The sequence below is a fragment of the Amblyomma mixtum genome, chromosome 3 (genome assembly GCF_055824585.1).
Source record: "Amblyomma mixtum isolate Tamu chromosome 3, ASM5582458v1, whole genome shotgun sequence".
Lineage (NCBI taxonomy): Eukaryota > Metazoa > Arthropoda > Arachnida > Ixodida > Ixodidae > Amblyomma > Amblyomma mixtum.
The window spans coordinates 105,047,327-105,066,862 of NC_143014.1; the positions used below are offsets into that span (position 1 = coordinate 105,047,327).

The following is a 19,536-nucleotide window of genomic DNA, read 5'->3' on the forward strand; positions in this document are numbered from 1 at the left end:
CAACAACGTGAACACAGGTGGGGACCGATACCATGTGGACTGCATCGCCGAAGCTGCTGGCCATCTCGTGCGCCTGCCACCCTACCACTGCCAAGTGAACACGATAGAGCTTGTTTGGAGCGATGTCAAGGGTTTCGTGACCAGTCAAAACAAGACGTTTAAGCTCCAAGACGTGGAGCCTCTGGTTTGGCAAGGCATCATGCAAGTGACTGCTGAGAAATGGAAGAATTACGTGCAGCATGTTATTAAAGAGAAAGATGTGATGAGGGAACATCATCGACAATGTTGTTGACCAAGGACCGGCTATTGCTGTCAACCTGGAGGACAACACAACCAGCAGTGTTGAATGGAGCTGTGATAAGGACGATGAGATGAGCTCCATTAACGTGCTAATGTGCGCGCAAAAGTCGGGACCGTTTAGTACTGTCGCAGTGAGTAACGAAAATGAGAACGACATTGTCTCTCATTAGATGTGGCAGATGCCGTAGTGGAGGCCTCCGGATTAATTTTGACCGCTTGTGCGCTAACTTTTGCACAGCGCATGGGCTTGTTTTGCATTTCGCCACCATCGACATTCGGCTACCCCGGCCTGCATTCGACCTAGCTTAATAGTGTAGTGACCACGCTGGAATAAATAAATCTATATACACATGACAGGAACATTGAAAATAACTGCGACCTGTTTAATACGAACAGGTGGCAGCAAAAAGAAAAAAAGAGGAAGTGGGGCCAGTCCCTTCGGAACGAGCGTCAGCCTGTACAAAAACAGGTTAAAGAATAAAAAGACATCAAGCGCCACCTGCTAGAGGTAGAAAGAAGCTAACTACTAGTACGCCATCTTTCACATGGATGGAGCCACCTGTCAGTTTTGGCGGGGCAACAGGCATGTAGGAACACACTAATGTAGAGCACCATCCTGATTGAATGAGAGAGCTCTACCTTTCGTAGTACTGCAAACATCTTGTGAGACGGAGTATATATAAACGCGTGCAAGGGTTGCACCTGTGTAAGGGCCACACCCAAACTTTCCACACTTTCCACGACCCACACAGGAATAGCCTTAGAAATGCATGCGCACAGGAGCTTCCAGGTACCACACAAGGATGGCACCTGAGGCCGCGAGTCATCATCATCATCGTCATCAACTTTTCCTTCCGCCGCGAGTTCCGCTATCTATATCGGCATCAGTATCACCAACTCCAGCTTTTTGTGGCTGTCAAAGGCACAGGAGTTGTGGTAGCGTGGTAGTCCACTGCAGTTGTGGCTTTCGTGTGCTGCAACCAAGCATTGCAATTTTAGCACGATGGGCAAGCACGTTAATAGCTACACGGCTGGAAGTTAGCTCTTGAACACAGCAAGCGTGCAAAGGAAATTAGACGTGGACGAGAAGTGTGCCCGACAATAGTGCAACCAAAAGGATGCACTGAGGACACAAGTAGCAAAAAGTGCGCTTTCCGAGGCAAGCCTGCTGCCTGCTGGAAGAAAAGCTGCTCTGCTGTGTGATGGAAATGCGGAACAACGGCTACGCATTGACAATGGACATGCTGTGCGACTTCTTGATGGATGAGCATGCACCAGAGCATAGCACCAGCTCAGAGTTGGAAGACTGCGAGTGACGATTGAATGTAGAATAAATAGCACTGCTTCCCTAACTGGTGTGTTTTTATTTAATTTTTTTTTCGCACATCGCGTATATAGGCCGCACCCCGAAAATTGACCCTTGAATCTGGAAAAAATAAGTGTGGCCTTTACACGTGCTTATACGGCATATGCTGTTTGTAAGTGAAAGCAAGTAACTTTGTAGTGACCAGTTATAGCAGCAGATATGGTGACATCACAATGCCTTATGTGCCACTTAACATGTTTTAATGAACAATCTTTTTCTCTGAAAGTAGCACACTTCCAAGATTACAAACAACTATTGCTGTCCCTGCTATTTTGGAAGCCATGAAGCAAGCTATACAGACGTGCCATGTTGAGCATGCCTTGGTAACAATATACACAGCCCCACTGATAAAATGTTTTCATTGCAAATGGACCAGCCGAACCACTGCTGCTGCCTCAGCTAATCAAGGCACATAGTTGCAGATCAATTACCAGAGAGATAAATATGTGAACATGAGCCCAGGCTTCCTTCACAAAGCATAGACTGAATGAGTGGTAATGAGAAAAAAAGATGACTTCAGCTGGAATAAAACTGAATTACCTGTAAACCTCTGCTTTGGGTGAGGCACAATGGTGCTGAGGCTGCGTGTCCTTACACAAAGCTGAAGCATTAGGAGCATGCATGATGACATAACAACGCTCTGGGCCAACAGGGGTAGCTCAAAGGGACGTCCAAACCTGTAAATAGAACAAAAAAAAAGTTTTGGGCACAAGCAAAAATGTCCCTGCTAAGGTTACTTTTTATTAAGAAGAAAAACAGGACATGTAAACCGTACCACAAGAGTGCTGCATAACAAAGCGGCAATACTTCGAATTTTTATGGCTGGGAGGCATATCAAAGCTACCAGATATCCCTTTTATAAAGTTCATTAAAAAGCTTAAACCACATCCTTTGCTCATAGTAAACTAACAAAGAACCCATGAATTTTGTTTAAACACTTTTGCACTTGGGAGCCTTACTAAAGGTTCACGGGGAGTGGGCCCACTTCTCTTAAACTGTCTTATTTAAAGTATCACTGCACTTCATATCCATACCCCCCCATTCCTAAATACACACCTTGCCTTTTACAATCCCTCAATACAAGATCGGTGAGTTACATCTGTGTAACTCCTTTCCTCTAGAAGCCTGCACTGGCACAAGAATGCCATAAAAGATGCATGTGGGTCACTCAAGGATAAAAGAGAGGACATTCTAGCCTCTCCTGCTTTGTAATTTCTTAGCAACAATGCAAAAGCATGCTGCAGTTGAACCTCGTTAAAATAAAGTTCAAGAGGCCTGGTGATTACTTCATTATAGCCATAACTTCGTTATATTCCATGTTGACCAAGCTTCCAAGGGGAATCATCATTCTTTCATTATATCCATTACTTCATTATAAACCATTTTGTCATAACGAGGCTCGACTGTATATCCTAAGCCAGAAGGAAAGTAGGGAGAGTATTTCCTTCAGCAACAGGGACCACCACTCCCCAAGGGCAACTGCCACCATCATCATCAGCCAGGTTAAGTGCACTAGACGACAACAGCCTCTACCACATCTCCTGTATCAACCCCATCTTGCACCAGCTGCGGCCATCCTATTACCGCAAATATCGCATCTCCAGCTTACTCTTTGCTGCTCCGCATCTGCATTTCACTTCTCTTGGTATCTACTGTGTTACCCGAGAAGACTACTTTTGTCTGTTCCCTGCACTGCATGTCCTGATGCAGTCGATTTCCTTTCCGTGGTTTCAGCAAAGATATAATTGATTTTTATTTCACTCCCAACCCACACTGCTCCCTTTCTACATCTTAATACTATCTCTATCATTTTACTTTCCATAACTCACTCAGCTGTCCTTAGCCCAAATGCAAACTTTTTTGTCAGAGAAGTTTAAGTACCATAGGCGAGTATTACCAGCAGGGAGTGTGAACAAAGGAGGTGAAGGGAGAAAAAGGGGCTGTGCAAGCTCATGTGGGAGCATCGATACACAGCAAATGCGTCCAGGATTTGACTATCGGAATGGGAGGGAATGTTTTATTATGTGGTTGAGGGAACACCTGCTAAAGAAAACTTCGTGGTGAAAATGTGAAAAAAATATGAAAATGTGAAAAAAATTGGAAGCAGTTTCACTACCATGTTCCAAACCATTCTACAAACACCTTCTGCGTTCTTTCTGTGGGTTTGTCTTGCCTTTGACAGGTTACATATCAGTTTGGCTGTGGCATTAATGCATGAGAGGTCAACTTCCTTTTGCTAAACCTCTAGTCTAGTGAAATTCAGTTGTGCAACTACACAATTTGTCTGCACATGGACACCAATGCACTACAATATAATGATGGAAGTACCGGGTAGATGCATGGTGCATATAAAACATCTCGAAAGGAAGACAGAAAACAAAAACAAAAGCAATTTGTGATCAGAAATGAGTCATACAAAAGAACCGAAAAACTGCCTGAAGAAATGCAAAGAAATTTTAATCTCAGTAATGATAACAATAATCAAATAATATAAAGAACTAAAGGCTAAAATTCTGACAAAAACAATGCCTATTATTCAGTCTTTCATAACTGCAAACTTGATATTACACCTTAAGGCAAATATAGCTATTAAATAGACAGATACAGTGCTTACCAAAAGAGTATCCTGAGAGTGTTTGCCACAAGCAAAGCCAGGCAGACCCATGTTGAGAAACCATCTGCATTCTTGGTCCTCTTGATTTCTCTGTACTGGGGAATGTAAGGGACCACTCCCCCAAAAATGATGGCTGCGGATGCACCCCATGAAAGCCATTGGCTGAGAGAAGCCATGAATAGAGTTTCACCCAGAGGCTGCATAGCCCCAAACAGGTCAGCACTGGTGACACTGGTCATGTTTGTCTTGCTTGAAGCATGACCTGCAAGAGTGGTTGAACACAAATGACAGTGCTGATAAGTAATGCACTCTGCAGCATTTTCCCTCAACAGAATGCAAAACTTGCCACTCTAATACCCCTTTCATGTGGGAATTGCCAATCTCCATTGAGCCAATGGCCACCAAACTGAATGAGGATCGGATGGTGCCACACGGCGGTTTTCAATGGCCACACAACTCAATGAGGACCGATTCATTGAAGGTTCAGAAATATGGCTACTGAAATCTCAAGAACCCTTGAGAATATCCTTGCAGTCACTATGCATTGAAAAAGAAAGATATACAAGCTCAAAAAAGAGAAAGTCTTCTCATCTCATAATATAAACTGAAGGCTATGTTAATTTGTTCACAAAATTTTATTCAGTAGTCCGAATAACAGATCTGCAGACTGTCAGACATACAACTCTGTTTTTGCTGTGTGCCGTGTCCCTGGATTTTGACCATTTTCACCTTTAGTGTGCTTTGCTGCGACTGAGTATGAGGAGTGCCACAAAGTGCTGCAGTAATAGCAGCTATGATCAGGTCACTAATTTGCGCCAGCTTCACTGACGAAAAATGAATGATTCTGAAATGAAGTGCTGTGGCCCACCGTTGCCCCACCAGTGTAGCTTGTGGATTGTGCCAAAGTGGTATTTAAAAGGCTTTTCACAAACAATTAACTTTTGATTACGCTTACCACAATGTACGACTTTTGGTCCACTTACTGCCTCACTCCAAACATTTTCACTGAATAGAACTTGGCTAGTTTGCTGCATAGGTTTGCACCACCAGGCGGATTGCATGTTCACTTCTAAATGGTTACTGAAGTTAGCTGTGTGGCAGTGGCATGTGTGAATACCCCTCAAAATATTCGACGGCCCCTATCTCAACAGGCATTTAGACTGCCCATGCATTTACCACGAATATAAAAGCAGCTGCAGTTGTAGCAAGGACAAGTTAACAGGGCTGGGGTGTCCCTTTCTGTGAAATCTGGTGCATTCCACATATAAACAGCCCAGTTTCCTGCTCAATGTATGCGATCATGCTATGGTCATAATAAATGAATGGCACCGTGCATGCAGCCACCTGACTGATGCAAAATGAAAAAATGCCCTGGTACACCATGTTTTGCTCATTACAGGGCTCAGTAACACTTTGAATAAAGACTTATAAATATAAACAGGCTGAGCTCTCCAGCAAATGGTCACATTTTGTGCACTGAGCATCGCTGTTGCAACATCTACTGTAAGCAAGACATAAGCACTCGTAGCAGAGAAAGCAACACAGAAAATACACAATATCTAAGTACAGTCAATGGAATCATAAACACGAGATTACCGGTTTTCAGCCTTGCTTCCCTTCTTGCAGTGGTAAAATGTGTTAAAGTGCAACACATTATGCAAGTTTTAACAAAATCACAGGAAACTCAGACGAAAAAATATAGTGAATCATTTTAATGCATCTCGTTCGCGTATGTCATGAGTGTTGTAAACAACAGATGGCAGACAAACGTCAACCAGTAAATGCACGGCTGTAAATATTTGCCAAATTTTAGCGAACCCAAGTTAGATAAGTCATGTCTCATTATCCTTGTTAATTTGTGTGTGTATGCAAAGTCACTGCCAAGCACAGCGACTGTGTTTGATTAGTCAAACTAGTAAACGCCTTCATAAGCCAAAGCTAAACTGACGTATCATCACCCATAACCTGAAAACAAAGCAGGCATGCCGGCAGCGGTGCAAAACGCAGCAGTAAACTTGTGCAACGCACCCAAGTTCCGTTAGTCCCCTCAATGATCTTTGCTTGATCAGTTTAGCTTGTATAAAACAGCAGGCACGAACTGAATACAGGCTCTGAGACTGAATCATAAGGTTACGTGGCAAAATTTCAAGCTGAATGAACTGACAGCTGCACTTCTTAACCACGCAGTACACCAATTTCACAGTACAATGCAACATATTTACTGGCGCGTAGACGGTTGCACATGCATTGGAAATATAAGTGAAGCTAATATCAAAACCACGCTTCGCTGTTCGGAAATCAACAGCTGTTTGGAGCGGCGCACAAATACAATCGACACACCTACGAATAGTACAGTGCAAGTGGCAACTGAGTGCGGGCGAAGATAACGAACATTGCGCTGCATAAAGCCATTGAGAGCACGAAGCGCGTTTCTTGCACTTACAAATGATAACCGGCTCCGCTGCGATGCTGTCATCGCTGAGTAGGAGAGCTCCGCAGAGCTGGTGGACCGGACACCGTGCGCTGTGCTTCCGCGCTTCCGCCTTTAGCTTTGCCTTATGGTGCCGCTATTTCGACGGCCTATGTGCAGTTCTTGCAATTTTCACGTCACGGCTTGTCGGGCGCGTTGACGGCTGAAGCAGTGGAATCGTGGGCTCGTGGGGACATGGGGCATAGGTGTCTGGCTCGGCTGGCTTGGACACCAGGCCGGCCTAGCCCGATGCTCGCTTTGTCGGGGCGGTCGATCTTAGTGCATAGAACCAGCGAAAAAGGCGGAGCAAAGAGGCTGTGACGTAGAAATTCAGCTCGACAGGCAGGGCGCTGCGCAGGCTGTGCAGGTCATCCAGTTTGCGAAGTTGGTTCACGTATTTGCAGATATGCTGTCAGGGTCGTGCACCGTGTCTACAGTGGCAGTATGTGGACGAAGCTTCGTTGACTTAGTTACGTGTTTTTCTGGCTGTGATTTGATATTGCGTTATGCTATACTACAAGTTCTGGGAACACAGACGTCGAGTCCTCGAATCTCGCCACAGCATTGACGCTAGGAAGCAACATGATTGACAGATCCGGTAAATAAATTGATAGATTCTGTGTGATCAGTCTCAGTTGTGGACTGTCGCCGTTGCTATTCGCAGTTTTCAGACTCTGCTTTCGGTATCTTGCCTCAAGGGAACGTTTATAGTTTAAAAGCAACACCCGAGCTGCATAAAAGGGCGCAACAGTCTAAAAGGAAAGGGCCCGTGCTCTTCTCTTATGCGCGCTTTCGCGCTGTTAATGACATGTAGTGCTCTTGGCCTTACTTCCGACTCGTATTCTGTGGTGTCAAGCGCTCTTTGCGCCTGTGCACTTAATGTTTGCCTTGGTGTGTGTAGCACTGGTGGTGTGGTTTAGAGCCCCTTGTTTCTAGTAGCACCCATGCAGATAAATACGCGCGGGATGTTAGAACTGGGCATTAAACAACTTTTTGGTGCCACTTGGGAACAATTCATTTAGCGTTGTATGAAAATCAACAGCGGAAGGAGTTTTTTTTTTGTTTTTTTTTTCGCTAATAGCTGGATTGCAGTGCATCACGACATCTCTTGTTTTCATCTCGAAGGACATGAAGCACTTGCATATGTAGAACTGTTAGTGTCATTACACATGAAGCAAAACGGAGCCACATATGGTGGATGTTCATGCTAAACATAACTCTGATATGCATAATTTTTCTTTATTTGAAGGCTCTCTTGCTTGAACTGTGCGCTATAATTTTACAGCATGCATTCTAGTGTATGAGTCTTTGTCATGGGTGTGAAACTCTGCTTTAATGTAAAGTGACGACAAATTTCAAGTTGTGTTTACGCAGGATAATTATACTTACAGGAGCAGCACTTGTGACAATGCCACTTACACCAGGAGGATCTGGAGATGTCCACATATGTGGCAGATGCCATGCTACCTTCTCTGACATTCAGAGCTTTCTGGCTCATAAAAAACAAGAAGAGCTGTCCCAAAGTGCAGATGCCCTGCTTCCTCTAACAAGCCAGCATACGGGAACTACACCAAGCAGCTTGGATAAGAGCACAAGCCAGTTCGATGCCCAACTGGTGAGAGGGTAGCCTCAAATGAAGTATTGTTCCGGCATCCTTCATATAGCTTTACAAAGTGCTTTTGCATGGACAAGATGTTGTCACTCATAATTCTAGCCACTGCCTGCCCATTGCCACTTGCCGCATTTCTGTAGTCTTAAAACGGCTACAATGCTAATAGCAAATGATCTCCCAAAGCATCATCGCACTTATTCCCAACTTGACTGTATGAGCTGTTACATGTGTGCTCTTATTTTGTCCACATGCACATGCAGGCAATGAGAACTAAAGCAGTGCCCCTACTAGGCTCTAACAGGAAGAAAAATGTACCTTATTTGGAGCATCCACGGTAGTTGGAAGGAAGGAAGATGGGAGTTTTAACTAAGCAAAACTAGCGGACTGAGGTTTGCCTTTGGCCTTTGTTCATTTTGTTTCGTGTTGTATGAAACATGAAAGCCTCTGAAGCAGCTGTCCAGTTCAGTTCAGTGAAACGCATCTCCTTAGCTGTCAGTATTGCTGTGTACAGACCAGGCAACTAGTGCAGCTGCAGTTAAAACTTTATGTGCCATCAATTCCAGCTCAGTATTTGAAATTCTAATAAGATCAGTTTGCCTCTGCTTTTAAAAATTGACAAACGATTATGATAGTCGTAGTCGGTAATGGGGAATTTCAAGTGCAGCTTTTCACGACTGGCAGGTGGCATGTACACTGCTAGCCACCGTCTGGGATCTTCCAGTGGCAGTCATCTTCCAGTTGTTCATTCCTCCATTCTTGTTGTGGCAGGTGGCATTTCGCTGTGCTACTGCTGCCAACACGGCACCTGTCACATGCCACCTACCAGGTGGCATGTTAGGTAGCAATGCCGACTACGGTGCGGAATGCAGGAACGGGCGCCGAAGAGCTGCGCTATAAAACCATAACTAGTGATTCTGCAGTCACCTCTTGTAGTAAAAGCAAGGACTGTGTACGGAACATTTAAAAACAAATTGTGTAGCAGTTTATTTCCACTCTTAAAGGGACACTGAGGACAACTCCATTAAACTTTTGTTCTTAGTAAATGTTAATTCTGCGGCTCCTTATGGCTACATAGGTGTTTTTCCGGTAGCAAAAGATATAGTTATTGCTGAAAAAATTAGATTTAAAAGTTCTCCACTCAGTTCAAAATCATGACGACAAGATCACTGTTTGGAAGTGAACGGTGGTGTAGCCTAGCCTCGGGGTTCTGTGTGACAACTCTTGACACACCGCAGCTTGCTTGCAAAAATGTTTGATGATAGCAATGTCTGAATTTGATTTTTTTTACCCTTTCAAACTGATAAAAGCTTTGTTTTCAGTGAAAGTAGCATTTTTGTCATCAGAACGCAGTAATCGGTCGATACAGGCCAACTTTGGTTCTTGTTGTTTCTTTAGTAGTAAACCAGCTTAACGACTTCTTAGACGATAACATGGATTATGTTCACTTGCATCCACCACATCTCTGTGAGCTGAGAGGCATGCTATGCAGTCATGTTCAAAAGTACTGATACTGTGCACGGCCACATGAGAGCTATTTAAAAAAAAAAATAGGAGGAGGCTTTTGTGCAAATTAGGCGAGGCAAACAGAGAGCCTACTAATTTGTCCACACAGTGCTTCAGGTACTATTATCGTGATCAAAAGTTTACGGGCCGAAAGTGTGCAGAAAAAAAAAAAATTTTTTTCAGCGCAGGCATGTAAATCAATTCAGGGTATCAGGGCACATGCATACTCTATCAGCTGATAATGATATCACGCAACTTCGTCGCAAGGCAGACCTCCAAGAAACTTCCTTCCAAAGACTCACGTCCCCGAAGCTTTTGATCTCGTTTGTTCATGTTCATATTATTCAAGGTGCACAGCTACATTCGGCGTTGTTAACTACAATGTATCAGCTAGTTATACATGTGCATACTGTTGAGGCTTGATGTTGCTTATAGTGCTGCTTTGTCTTCGTCAGCAGTCTGTAATTGTGCACAAATAGGATTCTGCTTGCTACTAAAGTAGCCTTCTTTTATCTGTGTGCATTTTTTAAAATTGAGTTTTAAAATAAATTTGCTTGTAAATTTAATGAAATTACCGCAGGCTAAACTCTTTATTTTCAGTTCACACATCAAAAGCATGGCGAAGAAGCAGCCTAACTTATGGGCTGACCTTTTGCTGTTATGCTTTGTATTCTGTCTGCGTAGACATCAGCAATAAATTAGTGTCACTAGTACTTACAGGTAGTCTTTATTTTCACGGTAGGTGGGCAAGTAGAGGAAAGGAAATAAAGGATACATTAGGCATTCCTTCTGAGTAACCTAGGCTGGATGAGTTCCAGCTGTCAGATATAAATGAAAAGCCGTAACTCAACTTTTCTCTCTGGTTTGTTGTAAAGGGTCCTGTTTCCAGAGCTCCACCCTCCTCTCTGGCCAGTGGCATGTTGAGCACAGGTATGGCTACCTAGGACATTTGGATTGCACTGTTTCAGGGCATTCAGCAGAACCTACTGCATGATGGCCAGCCCCTTCACCAAGAAGGCAGTGGACCACCAGCTGAGAGGGGCCATGAACTCCATGCTTCAGCAGCCCATGTGCTCACTAATATAAGGTAAAACTCGAGGGAGGTATGCACTGCTTCAATGTGGCCCAGTTCAGCGCTGAAGGTTTTTCATAAACTGGTGGAATGAAACAAATGGCAAGTCAACATGACACTTGATCTAGGCATATATACTCTGACTAGTATTTGCAAAACAGAATTGCTGGGAACCCAGAAAAATATTGGCACAAAAATTTCATTGAAGTGTACGAAAAAATAGATGGGTGCGCTTTTATGTCAACCAAGCAAACTTTCTTAAAGTTTATTAAGGGTGTCAAATTTGAGGTAATTTTATTTAATATAAAGTGGCACTTGAATAGCCAGAAACTATCCCCTATTCATGTGCGCACATTGTTGAGGGAAATATCCTGGAAGTGTCTATTAATTGGAAATATTTATATGACCGTGGCTTAGTGGAACATTCTCTCCAACATCTTGGTTGGAGATAATTGCATAGAAGTTTGTGCCGCCATTATATCTAAGACAGCAGTCTATTTCTGTTTTTGAAAACTTTAATACAAATTGTATTTATAGCACAAATTTTAAATTAATCTTTTTTGCGCTACAATTATTGATGCAGTGATAAGTGCAGTTGCAGCCAGGATGACATAACAAAAAAGAAGAGTTAGTTGTCATGCAGCCGTCATGGCTGCCTCTGGGGCTGCAACCAGTTAGTGTGGACTGAAGTGTACACTTTCAGAGTACGGGCCCAGTAGTCACAATAGTTAGTGTTTTAAGGCCAAATTTGAGCAGCTCACATTCTGCCATAGTGGCTCAGTGGCTAGGCTGCTCAGTTGCTGAGTCCGAGGATACAGGACCAAAACCCGGCAGTCACAGCCACATTTTGATGGAGGCGGGATGCAAAAAATGCCTGTGTGTTGTGTAATGTTAGTGCTCGTTAAAGATCCCTAGGTGGTCAAAACTAACCCAGATCCTCCACCACAGTGCCTCTTTCTCTCGTCCTTTTTCACCAACTCCTTGATCTCTTCCCTCACAGTGCAGTTATGGTGTCTACCTAGAGTGAGTGGGACAGTTACTGCACCTTTCCGGTATACTATGGGAGGAAAAAATTTTGGAAAGTATCGGGGGATGATGTTCACATGTGCATGTTTGTTATGCTGATATTTTCTTCTGTGTTGTGGACTTTTTAGATGTATTATTTCAAGCATGTGCAAATAATGAATTTTCAGTTCAAAGCAGGTAAGGATTCTGTTCGAATAATTTTGAAGTGAAGTGGATATTTTCTAAATCGAAGCGAATAGTTTGTGACTATAGTAGAAAAAGAGGCGGTTCATTAGCACTCAGTAGTGTATGCCGAATGATGTGGCTTGCAAAATGCACTGAGGCAACTGAAATACTAAAATAAAGCCGAATAAAAATAAATGCTTTTAAACTTGTGTGCAGCTGTGCTCAATCAACAGCAAGCCAAAGTGCACTAAATGTTGTAGTCTCAAGCCTTTACTACGCGATTCTTCATATGCTGCTCATTTTTAATATAAGAGTTGGTGATTGATTTTTTGGGCACTGTTCGTTTTCAAGACTTCCAAGGAATTGAGTCAGGCACCCCACAGAGCTGATGCATAACTGCTGTTTCTCATGCAAGCAACTGGATGGACTGAGCGACTGAGCAACGGGGCGAAAAATTTCTAACTTGTTGGAACCTCATTGTTCTGGCCGCTCGAAACAGGTTTTTGCACCCCAGTGGCAGAAATCGTGAGCGTTTTCGGTTGCTTGTGAAACAGGCTTCACTGTGGAATCGTGGTTCAAATTTCGGACGTTTTAGCAATGATATGTGTTTATTGGTCGTAGCATAATCTAAATGAGACAGACTAGAAATGGCCGTACTTGAGAGGAAAATCAGCCAGCCAAGCATGCGCTCATGCGTCCACTGCTGCCTTGGCTCTTGAGCACCATTGTGCACTTCGTAAGGCTCTGCCATCGCTTCTATGAAGGACATTTTGGATGCAGTGTCTGATGCCGAAGTCTGAAATGCCCTACTTGCCATCGTGCTTTTCCATCACGAGGTCCTATAGTTTTCAAGTGGCTGATAGGATTTCAGTACCTGTGCACTGCACGGGTCAGGCTTGTTCTAACTAGGTATACGAAAATATCTCTGACGTGTATGTTTGCCGAACACTTAAAATCATTTTTTCCAATTGTCAGTCATTGATGGGGGCTGTGTACTTTAGCCTTATTTAAATATAGTTAATGCACAACTTCAGGCAGAAAATACACGTCGTTGGCCGGCTCGCAGCACTCCTGCCTTGCCTCAGGCATGTTGGTAGTTCAGCATTCTTATCCTTTTTGTCACCTTCACTTTTCCGTTTCGGGCCCTCTGAAGTTCATGCATTGGCGTGTTGACGTTCACCTGACCACGATGTGCCGGACAGCAGCAGTCGAAGGTTCAGTTTGTGGACACAGACACAGCTACCGTTCTACCGTCTGTGTGCACAGCGCGTGCCGGCATCCTGAGCAGCGTGATCGTGTGGAGGCATCAGAACGTGCATAAATACAACCATCAATTGCTTCTAGCAGCTTTGGAATTTGGAGTTGAAGCATTGTCTTTTTTTTTTTGTCGGAATAATCGGTTGGCGATTGTATTTTATGATTGATTTTTCATTGTCCTAATTAACGACATAATTTCCTGCATTGTCGAACTTCAAAATACTTGGAAAATATTCAGGGTTTCCAAATATTACTATTTGCTTGGAAGCCTGTATCTATTACCACATTATTCGCTTTGATATTTGAAATGTTGGACTATTCACACAACTCTTTGCTTCATTTTAATTCTTGGAGAGACTGAGTAACTGGTTTATTACAGCATTAATGAACAGCTGCAGTGTCTTTGTAGACGATTTCAGTTCCACGCTCCGTGTGTGCAGGTCACCTGAACAAGCCTATTCTGCAGCTGTTCTGCAGGCTTCAGGGCTGCCTGCAGACGTGTCATGGCCAGCCCACCCCACAGTGCATAGTACATCTAGCACTGGTGCTGCTGCCGTCTATAGTACTGCTCCGACTGCTTTAGATGTGTCCTCTTCAAAGCAGAATGAAGGTCAGTGGCTACTGTTCATACATGTGTGACATTCTCATTGTAAACGATTGAATTGATATTAGCAGTTGCAGAACTGTTTTTTTCTGTTCAAGTAGAAAGCTCTTGGAGCCATTTTTTTTATCCTGCTAATCTAATAGGTAGGAGGGAGGCTGGGGCAGATTTATGACTGACTCTTGGAGGAGGTGGTTGGGATGAGGGGGGAGGTGGTGTGGATTCTTATTTCTTATTTACACATTATATGTCATGGACTTTCTTTATCAGGAAAATGGAGTTTTAGGTTTGTTTGTTTTTTTTCTCTCTTTAAACTTCGACTCACCACAGTGGCTCATGGCATTGGCATTCAGGTGCTGAGCCCAAGTGCTCTAAATTGAATTCTGGCCTCAGCAGTTGCATTTCAATGCAGGAGAAATGCAAAACCAACCTTGTGCTGTATGATGTTAGTGCACGCTTCTCGGGTGGTCCTCAGGTGGTCAAATTGACCTGAAGCCCTCCACTAAGACGTCTTTTTCCTAGCCTGTTTGCAGCTTCGGAACATTAAACCGAACCTCATATATGATACCATGAATTCTTTTACACCATTTTTTTTTATTAAATTCTGTTGAAAGTATTTGTTTACCATCTGTTCTGTGTATTGTTTTGATGTCCGCAGCTGCTTTAAGTAGAATGTGCACAGCACAATATTTTTATATGGACAGATGCCATTTAGGAGTGGATATTAAGATCTGTACACAGGCTGTACACCTGTAAAAAGCAAGCTTGCTCAAATTACTTCTAGCCATGTGCAAATAGTGGTTTTTTCGTTCAAAGCAAATTTGAATCGAATATTACTTTTTTTCGAATAATTTCGAAATGAATATTTCTAATACTTCTAGCTCACAAAATAGGTTGAATGGCACAATAGGCATTTTAAAAATCATGTATTTTTCAAAAACACAAGGCCTTTACCATAAAAAAAAAAAGAGAGAAAGCATTTAACTTTATTGCACTCATAAAACCTCAGAAAACCTGCATGGCCATAACCCTGCACTTTAAATAATGACTGAACAGGTCCGACAGAGTATAGGTATGGAGGAAACTTGGCGCCCCCATTAGAAGATAAAGGAAGTCACCCCCCCCCTGTGCGCATGCCTATGCCTGCTAGGCGTACGCACTTAGAGTTACTGTATAAGTACGCCGAGTGCCACCCCGTGTCTGGCGTCGGAAAGGGGCACTCGTTATACATGTGTCTCATGCTAGCTTCCCCTCGTGCTCGCGCCATCACACTTGATTCACGAATTTCATGCGGAGAAGAGCGGCTACAGCACCTGCAGTCTGCTCAAACTTGTTCTGCGGAAATAAAGAGAACCTCACATCCTCCTATTAGAGAAATTTCCATTCCATGAGGAGCCACTGCACATGTGCAGATCGCCCTGAGGATGCCACAAAGCGCGAGGCGCTGGCCAGCTGTTTGCATGCCTGCCCCATTGGGACCAATCAGTAGGTACGCAAGCACTAGCGGCGTGCAGAAGCAGATAGTGCTTTGCTAAATCTCTCTAGTGATGCATGCCACTGTACCGTGGTTACGGCGCGTGCGCACTGCGGGTAGTGCGGCCGCAAACACCTGGCAAGTACAGATGTGGGCGCCGCGCTTCCGCGCAAGAGTTACAGAAACGTTATTCGTTTGGGATGAATACTTTGAGATTTTGAATACCGAACGTTCGGTTCGAGTCGAACATCTAATACTTTACTATTAGACCGAATATTCGAAATTATCGAATATTCACTCAGGCCTAATTACTTTAAATGTATGTGGCAGGACTGTTCTAGCTACTATGACCAGTCTATACTTTTTATCATTTCATGGTGCATGTTACTATAGCCCGCGTTGACCGAGCTTCCAAGGGGAATCATCATTGCTTCGTTATATTCATTATTTCATATAAACCGTTTGTTATAACAAGGTTCGACTTATGAAGAATTATGCCAAGGGGCATTGTTTTAGCTGCTTATTGCATAACTTTTTGTTGTATTTAATCATTAGTCTCAACTCACTAGAATTCAGCTGTAGCTAATCTTATTTCTTCAGATGCAATCGTAGACACATAAACTGAATGTTAACTATCAGCAGTTGATTTATGAGGCAGTTATAATTTTCTGCCTTTTAATTAGAAGCTGTTTTTCACTCAGAACCATAGATAGCAGTCTGACCATGAAAAAATTTGGAGGACGCTTTAGCGTAGACTTTAAGAGTGGGATGCGACAGCGTGTTGCAGCGTTGCCAAGGGGTCCAGAAACGCCATCGCCCATTTGGCGCCATGCCTTCCCTGAAGGAAAGGAAACTGCGCGTCTCATATCTTGGTGGACACCCGAACCGCGCCGTAAGGGAAGGAAAATGAAATGAAAGTTGAAAGAAAATGAAGCCTGTCTCTCTCTCGTATCTCGGTGGACACCCGAACCGTGCTGTAAGGGCCTTAAGGAAAATGAAATGAAAATTGGTTTTAAGGAAAGGAAATACGCCTGTCTCTCATATCTCAGTGTACACCCGAAAGGAATGGACATCACAGTACATGTCTCTAAAGCGCCCTTTTAAGACAACACCCGTATTCACTTGATGCGCCTTTGTTCATTCCAAACCATCGAGCTGGCATGGCGGAGTGGTTAGCGTGCTCGCCTCACACTCCAGAGGCCCTGGTTCGATTCCCCAACTCGACAAATTTCCTACTCGGTTTTATTTATTAATTAATGCATCTGGGATTTTTCGCTCACGGCCAACACCGCCGCCAGCGACACTGGCTTTTCTGCGACACGGGGCCCTTAACGCTGCCACATTAAAACTTGTGTTCATTAAGATGTCATGCTGTTTAGTTCTTGGTAGGCTTTTTCATTTTCCAGTTGGCTTGTGTTTGAAGACGCTTGGGAAAGTATCTTCACACTTTGGTGCTTAATACAGAGTGCCAGTACATTTTAGGTAGTTTGCCAGTGTATGTGAGGTATTGGTAGACTATGTTATACTCATCCTGTTTTGAGCCCCGCTGCGGTGGCTCAGTGGTTACGGCGCTCGGCTGCTGGCCCGAAAGACGCGGGTTCGATCCTGGCCGCGGCGGCTGAATTTCAATGAAGGCGAAATTCTAGAGGCCCGTGTGCTGTGCGATGTCAGTGCACGTTACAGAACCCCAGGTGGTCGAAATTTCCGGAGCCCTTCACGACGGCATCCCTCATAGCCTGAGTCGCTTTGGGACGTTAAACCCCAATAAACCAAACCATTCAGCCAGTTTTGAATGTTAAGCAGTCTGTTATAGTGTTCTTTGGGCTGGGTTTAAATTGTCACTGCTTATGAGTGGGTTTCTGCAAGTAGTACTTGGTTTTAGAATTGTAAAAGATAAAAAGGTCTCAAGTGAAGATCCTAACAAAATGCTTATGAGAAATGAGAAAAGATTTTGTTGTTGTTTGAACTCTACTGAATGCAAGCTACTGGTAGTACCGGTGGTGCATATTCAAATGGTTTATGCTGCACTAAACAAGCTGAAGTATTATTGACCTGCAGGGTGGCAGAAAGCTGGGGAAGTTGGTTTTGAGTTCATAGTGAAAACAGCAATTCTTTGGTCATTTTCTTCTCTTTGACCAGCATCCCTTCGCTGTGTTTTTTTGCCATTATTAACTTGGCTTGGACACCCATGAGAAGAGCTAGGACTTCGAAAGAACTGAATATCTGTGTAAATTTTCCCACAGATAGTCATGAATCTCATTGAGTTTTAAATTTGATAAGCCTTTTGGTTTAACAAAATATCTTGCAGCTCTTTTGAATTGCTATTTGTATTAAGGCTGAGGTGTATTTCCCCATGTGTATGCTTATATATCTGCATGTGTGGGAGAGGGCAGGCTAACTGTGGGGTCAGCTTACATGCTTTTTTCTGACATGTTATATGCCATAACACATCTGGTGGCAAATTTTTCATTTGGTGCTGTCTTTGATTGGCATTTCTGATGATCATCACTGCAGGGTCCCTGAAGAGGCACGGACAGAAGCAGTCTTGTGCAGAGCCTGCCTCCCTGAGATGCAGCCAGCCCGGGTGTAGCTTCACATGCCGTTACAGAAAAGATCTGCAAAGGCATAGCCGCATCCACACTGGCGAGAAGCCTTACAAGTGTCCTGAATGCTCAAAAGAGTTCAGCCGGTCAGATAAAATGGCGGACCACCGACGGAGACATTTGGGAGAAAGGCCATTCAGCTGTGGACAATGCAAGTGGCTTTTTTCTTTTTCATTGAACCATTTAAATGCCAGCTGAAATAACGTGCTAGCTGATGCATAAAAAAAAATGGATACAGAAGCTAAAACAGCCAACAACATCTATATTGTCACGTGGATGTGATCACAGGAATGGTCATAAGGTCATAGATGACAGAGAGACAGAGACGGGCTGATCCACAGCTTTGGCTGGGTCTAAGTAGCACAGGCATGTTTTCCACTTCGGGCCGCATAAAATGGAGTTTGTCATGCACTCAAAATTCGCTGGGGCATTACAAAGGCCAAAAGGCATGACGTTAAATTCGTACAGGCCATTAGGTGTCTCAAAAGCCGTCTTGACACAGTCAGCCTCTGCCACAGGGCCCTGCCAATACCCCGATCGCAGACCTAAAGATGAAAGGAATTCCGTGCCCTGTAAGCAGTCAAGGGCGTCGTCGATTCGGAGCAGTGGATAAACGTATTTGTGGATGATCTTGTTAAGCCGCCGATAATCAACACAAAACCATACTGTGTCATCTTTTTTCTTCACCAGGACGACAGGAGAGACCCATGGGCTACTAGAGGGTTGAATTATGCTTTGCTGTTGCATGTTGTCCACCTGCATGTAAATAACCTGGCGTTTGGCTGCCGAAGCGTGGTACGGGCATTGACACTGCGGCATGTGGGCTCTGGTGTCAATCAGGGGGGTCACGGTAGACGTGCGACCCAGTTGGCTTTGAGCTACGTCGAAAGAGGAGCAAAATTTGTCCAATAAGTGAAGAAGCTGGTTGCGCTGTGGTGTGGCAAGACTGGCGTCGATGGAGGTAGCAAAGGCGTTAACGTTGTCACGGGATTTATAAGGAAAAAAGCCTAAGGCGAGCTAGCCAAAATGGCGGTCCAAGCTCAGATCATCAAAGCAACGATCTCGCATCGTGTGTTGGCGGTGCGGCTGCCGCCGCTCCCTATCTTCCTCTTGACACTAGAATTATTATTTTACTGCCTTCTTTTTTTTTTTCTTTTACTGAGTTGATTGAACTCAAAATCTGCATAGATAGAAGTCCTTTTTTTGTCGTTGGTTTTGTATACTAATACTGTTGTCATTAGCACTTACCTGGTTCATGTAGTAGCAAGAGAAATTTGACATTGTCTACAAGTTGAAACTTGAAAAATCATGCTCACCAAGCTATATAGGTTGGTGTAGTCACCATTGAGTAAGAGTCGATACTAGCAGCTCAAGAGAGCAAGAGACAAGGCAGTATAATAATGCACACGGATGCTTGTACCTCTGCTGGTAGGTTGGAAGTGCTCCTTTACACAGCGCTTGCATTTAACTCTT

At 43.8% G+C, this 19,536-nt stretch overlaps 2 protein-coding genes across 3 annotated transcripts in view; one reads left to right on the forward strand and one right to left on the reverse strand.

The window, feature by feature from the left end:
- The window catches only part of LOC149351244 (solute carrier family 66 member 2), a 34,394-nt gene extending 27,574 nt beyond the window's left edge, over positions 1-6,820 (reverse strand). For both annotated transcript variants that reach the window (XM_089580530.1, XM_089580529.1), the window contains exons 1-3: positions 6,724-6,820; positions 4,281-4,542; positions 2,207-2,343 (exon numbers count right to left, since the gene is read on the reverse strand). In XM_089580530.1, coding sequence (XP_089436656.1) covers positions 2,207-2,343; positions 4,281-4,519 — 376 coding nt within the window. In that variant the 5' untranslated portion in view covers positions 4,520-4,542; positions 6,724-6,820. The remainder of the gene's footprint in view (positions 1-2,206; positions 2,344-4,280; positions 4,543-6,723) is intronic.
- Positions 6,821-6,935: 115 nt separating this feature from the next.
- LOC149351246 (uncharacterized) overlaps positions 6,936-19,536 on the forward strand; it is a 41,593-nt gene continuing 28,992 nt past the window's right edge. The window contains exons 1-5 of the mRNA XM_089580528.1: positions 6,936-7,348; positions 8,142-8,365; positions 10,834-10,952; positions 13,826-13,995; positions 17,975-18,214. Coding sequence (XP_089436654.1) covers positions 7,333-7,348; positions 8,142-8,365; positions 10,834-10,952; positions 13,826-13,995; positions 17,975-18,214 — 769 coding nt within the window. The 5' untranslated portion in view covers positions 6,936-7,332. The remainder of the gene's footprint in view (positions 7,349-8,141; positions 8,366-10,833; positions 10,953-13,825; positions 13,996-17,974; positions 18,215-19,536) is intronic.